The sequence below is a fragment of the Dioscorea cayenensis genome, unplaced genomic scaffold (assembly GCF_009730915.1).
Source record: "Dioscorea cayenensis subsp. rotundata cultivar TDr96_F1 unplaced genomic scaffold, TDr96_F1_v2_PseudoChromosome.rev07_lg8_w22 25.fasta BLBR01001171.1, whole genome shotgun sequence".
In the NCBI taxonomy this organism is placed as follows: Eukaryota; Viridiplantae; Streptophyta; class Magnoliopsida; order Dioscoreales; family Dioscoreaceae; genus Dioscorea; species Dioscorea cayenensis.
The window spans coordinates 37,817-42,289 of record NW_024087562.1 but is presented as its reverse complement, the minus strand read 5'-3'; the positions used below and the strand labels follow the sequence as shown (position 1 = coordinate 42,289).

General features: G+C 37.0%; 1 protein-coding gene across 1 annotated transcript; it reads right to left on the bottom strand.

The window, feature by feature from the left end:
• Positions 1 to 2,731: 2,731 nt before the first annotated feature.
• On the bottom strand, positions 2,732 to 4,257 carry LOC120255731. The gene is made up of 3 exons (XM_039263490.1): positions 4,084 to 4,257; positions 3,286 to 3,497; positions 2,732 to 3,170 (listed from the first exon to the last, which is right to left on the bottom strand). The coding sequence occupies exons 1-3, from the start codon at positions 4,255 to 4,257 to the stop codon at positions 2,732 to 2,734; spliced, it is 825 nt and encodes a 274-aa protein (XP_039119424.1).
• Positions 4,258 to 4,473: the final 216 nt, after the last annotated feature.

Below are 4,473 nucleotides of genomic sequence, written 5' to 3'. Positions count from 1 at the left end.
TTTTCAATACTTTGAATCTTAGGTTTAGGTTCATCATAGGAATATGTTGTTTAGATTTTGATTATGTGATTTTCCTATTTTTTTTTTAATGATTTTTTATCTATTGAAAACAACAAAAGTCAAATACAACATGGAACTTGTCTCAATTGAGAAGAAATAATGGTATGAAAGTTGTAATTAAATTAGAATTTTTAAATTTTTTTAATTATTTCATTAGCTTTTTATTTTTTTACCCTAAATATGCAGAATAAGAATTAAGAAAAGGGAATAATATTTAAGTCCTAACAAAGGTGTATAATTCTAGCAGAAGTTGAGGCTGTAGTAGATTCAAATGTATAGCGGAGTACTTCATCTCCAAAGTTGGGATAATTTATTACTCTTTTTTTAAAAGGATAATTTTATAATTGTATTTTGGATATTAGAATTTCCAATTTTATATATTCAAAATTGAATTTTGTATTTTCATATATTATTAAGTACTTTATTTACATCTGTGACAATATTTTTGTTACCAAAAAATTGTTTTTATAGAAGTATCTAAAATATAACTTTATATTTATCACAAATAGTTTATTATGAGTGAAAAAATTAGCATAACATAATTTTTATTTTAGTGACAATATAATTGTTAAATTAATAATTTTATTTTTGACAATAACAAACACATGATAATATCTCAAAATAACACTAGTGACGAAGTATTGGTCACTAATAAAAATATTACTATCGACAAAAACATTTGTCACTATTGTATTTGTTTTGTGTCAACAATATTGTCTCAATAAAATGGATTATTATAACGGCTTATTAGTCACTATTTAGCATTTTCTTGGAAACAAAATTAACACAACATAATAAATTATTGTGATCATTTTAATCTTCACAATTAAAAAATTTGTGTTAAAAAAATTGACACAAATAATTAAGGTTATTGTAGCCACATCGCTTTGCACAAATACTAAATTTGTTAGTGTTGTAAAAATTGATCACAAAATTATCATGTAATTGTGACCATTTGTCTAAAATGGTCACTCTTATATTAGCATTGGAGGTATTTGTCAAGAGAGATAACGGATTCTAAAATTTTCTACTATTACTAATTGTAACTAAACTTACTACTTCCAATGATAACTTTTGTTATCATTAAAAATATGACGCAGTAGGAATAGGGTTGAATTTGTTTAGTCTAAGATGCCCAAGTCAACAACAAAGTAACAAACCTAAATCCTGTATAGTCTAAGAATACCCAGGATTTAGAGAAAAAACAAATTAAATGTTATTTCATTAAAAAAAACTCCCTTTCATAGCCCGAAGGCTTACAATTAAATAGACCAACAAGAAAACCCTAAAAAAAACATAAAAAAGGAAACAAATTGAAAATTTTCCAAAATTGAAAAATTCCCAATTGAGATTATAGAAATAAGAATTATAACTAAACAAAGTGAATGCCAAAAATGGTGTCTCAATCAGAGATTCATAGCCTAAGATGTGGCTGGATGAAATCTTTTCATAAACGGCAAAATTGCTGTTTTCAAGACCCAGATGATGGAATTTGGCCGAAAACAGATATGACTCATGTGCATAGCAAGCTTGTGACTTGTGTTTGTTGACAAGTTTTCCATCTAATGGGACTCTCTGATCACCAAAATTAGCCGTTTATGAAAATTACCAAAATGACCCTGCCTAGGTCATGTCCCACTTGTTCATGTAGGCACATGCTAGTTCATCAATCCGGCCAGCATCATTCCCCCATGTTGAATAGAATTCACCCCCGAATTATCATCATCTGAGTAATCACTATAGTAAGGCACCAAGTGTTCGAACATGCATTGGTAGGCTAAGTCGATAGGTGTTGGGGTTGATCTTCTCAATGATTTCCACCGGCCCAATCTTTTTTTCGGACAACTTGTTGTATTCTCCCACAAAGAACCTTTCTTTGGTCAGGATGACCCACACATAATCAGCAACTTCAAATTCAAGATGCCTACGCTTTTTATCTGCATCTTTCTTGTACTTCCTCGCAACTTGTTCTAAATTGGCCTGAACTATTTTGTGAACTTCCTACAACCCGCCCACAAAGTCTTCCGCCTTCTCATGTAGTCTGGTCATGCTTGGTGCTAGAAGCAAGTCTAAGGGGACCCTTGGGACGAGAAGCATACACCACTTAGAAGGGACTGAAACTCATGCTGCGATTGACTACATGATTATGAGCAAATTCTGCTTGGCATTATTTCTGGTCCCAACTCTTCACATGTTCCCCAACTAGACATCTCAACAAGTTTTCCAAGGATTTGTTGACGACTTCTGTCTAGCCATCTATCTGTGGGTGATATGCACTGCTGAAATTTAACTTGGTGTTCACCATCTTCCACAAACTTTGCCAGAAATGACTCAAGAATCTAGTGTCTCTATTACAAACAATGGACAAAGGAAGACCATGCAAACGATATATCTCGCGAAAGAATAGCTAAGCCACGCTCACAGCATCTGTGGTCTTCTTCCAAGGAATAAAATGAACCATCTTATAGAAATGGTTAACAACTACAAAAATAGAATCATTACCTCACTGTGTTTGGCATAACCCCATCACAAAGTCCATGTTGATATTTGTCAAAGACTAAGAAGGAATCGGAAGTGGCATGTACAACCCTGTATTGGTGGTTGCTCCCTTGGACACTTGGTAGATTCGACACCTTTGTACAAATCGTTCTACCTCCTTATGAATAGTAGGCTAGTAGTAGGAGGCTTGAACCAATTGCAAGGTTTTGTCCCGCCCGACATGACCCTCCCCATGGAGTTCTTTAATGATTAGGGACCACAAACTACAATTAGGTATGGACAACTGATTTCCTTTGAACAAGAACCCGTCATGGAGCAAGAACTCGTTCTCCTCCCCACATTTAACTCTAACCAGAACACCAAAAATATAGGGGTAAAATGCAAGGAAGTCACTGAAAGAGTCAAATCCGGTTACCTCAACAAGCATTCTGGTCAAAAGGGCCTTCCTCCTACTCAATGCATTGGCTACCTTATTTGTCACCCCAGATTTGTGCTTCACCACGAAAGTAAAACGCTCAAAATAAGACACCCATGAAGCATGCCATGTTGACACCTTATCTTGATGATGTAGATGCTTCAGCGCCTCATGGTCGATGTACAAGATAAACTTCCTTTGAAATAAAACTCCACATCATATGTGCTATACGGCATAAAACTCCCTGTGAAGCATGCCAATGCCTGACAATCTGCACGACAGCATAGAACTCCAAATCATATGTGCTATACCTTGTCTTGGCACCTGATAACTTCTCACTGATAAAGGTGATGGGCTTGCTGTTTTGCCTTAAGACTGCTCTAATCCCCACCTTGGAGGCATCCGAGTGTAATTCAAAGGGTTGGTGGAAATCTGGTAACACTAGGATTGGATCCAAAGTGAGGCGCAATTTGATCATCTCGAACGCCTTCTCTACCTCCTCAATCCACAGAAGCCTTCTGTCCTTTATGCAGTACGTTAATGGGGCCATAATGCTGCTAAAATGTGGGATAAATTGGCTATAAAATGATACTAGCCCATGAAAACTATGAACCTCTGTTATGGTGGTGAGTTGCGGCCAATGCTTTACTGCTTCCACCTTGGATTTATCCACTTGTAGCCCTTCCCCAAAATTCACATAGCCAGGGAATGATACTTTGGATATCATAAACAAGCACTTCTTTGTCGCATGTGAAAAATCTCTCCCTACAAAGAACTTCAAGGACTTCCTACAAATGCTCCAAATGGTCCTTCGGATTAGCACTATAAATTAATATATCATCAAAATATACAACAACACATTTTGCCAATAAATGGCCTCAAAACCTAGTTCATCACCAGCATGAAGGTGCTAGGTGTGTTAGATAACCCGAAGGGCATCACCAGCCATTCATAGAGCCCTTCGCATGTTTTGAACGCCATTTTGCCAGTCATCACCGTGGCTCACCCATATCTGGTGGTATCCGCTCTTCAAATCCAACTTGGTAAACATGGCTGCTCCACTTAGTTGGTCAAGCAAGTCATTAAGACGGGGAATTGGGAATCTATACTTGACCATAATATTGTTGATGGCTCAGTTGTCCATACACATCCTCCAGGAACCATCCTTCTTTGGTGTCAGAAGGGCCGAAAACCGCACAAGGGCTTAAACTCTCCCGAATATACCCCTTCACCAGTAGTTCTTCTACTTGTCGCGGCAATTCTTCATGCTCTGTAGGACTCATTCGATAGTGGGGTCGATTTGGATGAGATGTGCCAGGCTCTAAATCAATCTAATGCTGGATATCATTCAATGGTGGCAGCTCATCAGGTAGTTCTTTGGGAAATACATCCTTGAACTCATCCACAATGGGCTTTGCCACCTCTGGAATCGCTTCTTCAGCTGCAACTCCCCTCCCTATCAGTGCGAAGACCACCTCTGACTTTAGAATCTCCTCCTT

Bases quoted from the DNA above. Each gene is read 5' to 3' on its own strand.
- LOC120255731 (XM_039263490.1), bottom strand. From the start codon at position 4,257: ATGAGTCCTACAGAGCATGAAGAATTGCCGCGACAAGTAGAAGAACTA. The intron at 3,498-4,083 runs GTATAGATTCCC...TACTGCATAAAG, and splicing joins ATCAACAATATTATGGTCAA to GACAGAAGGCTTCTGTGGAT. The intron at 3,171-3,285 runs GTATAGCACATA...TTTATTTCAAAG, and splicing joins TTATCAGGTGCCAAGACAAG to GAAGTTTATCTTGTACATCG.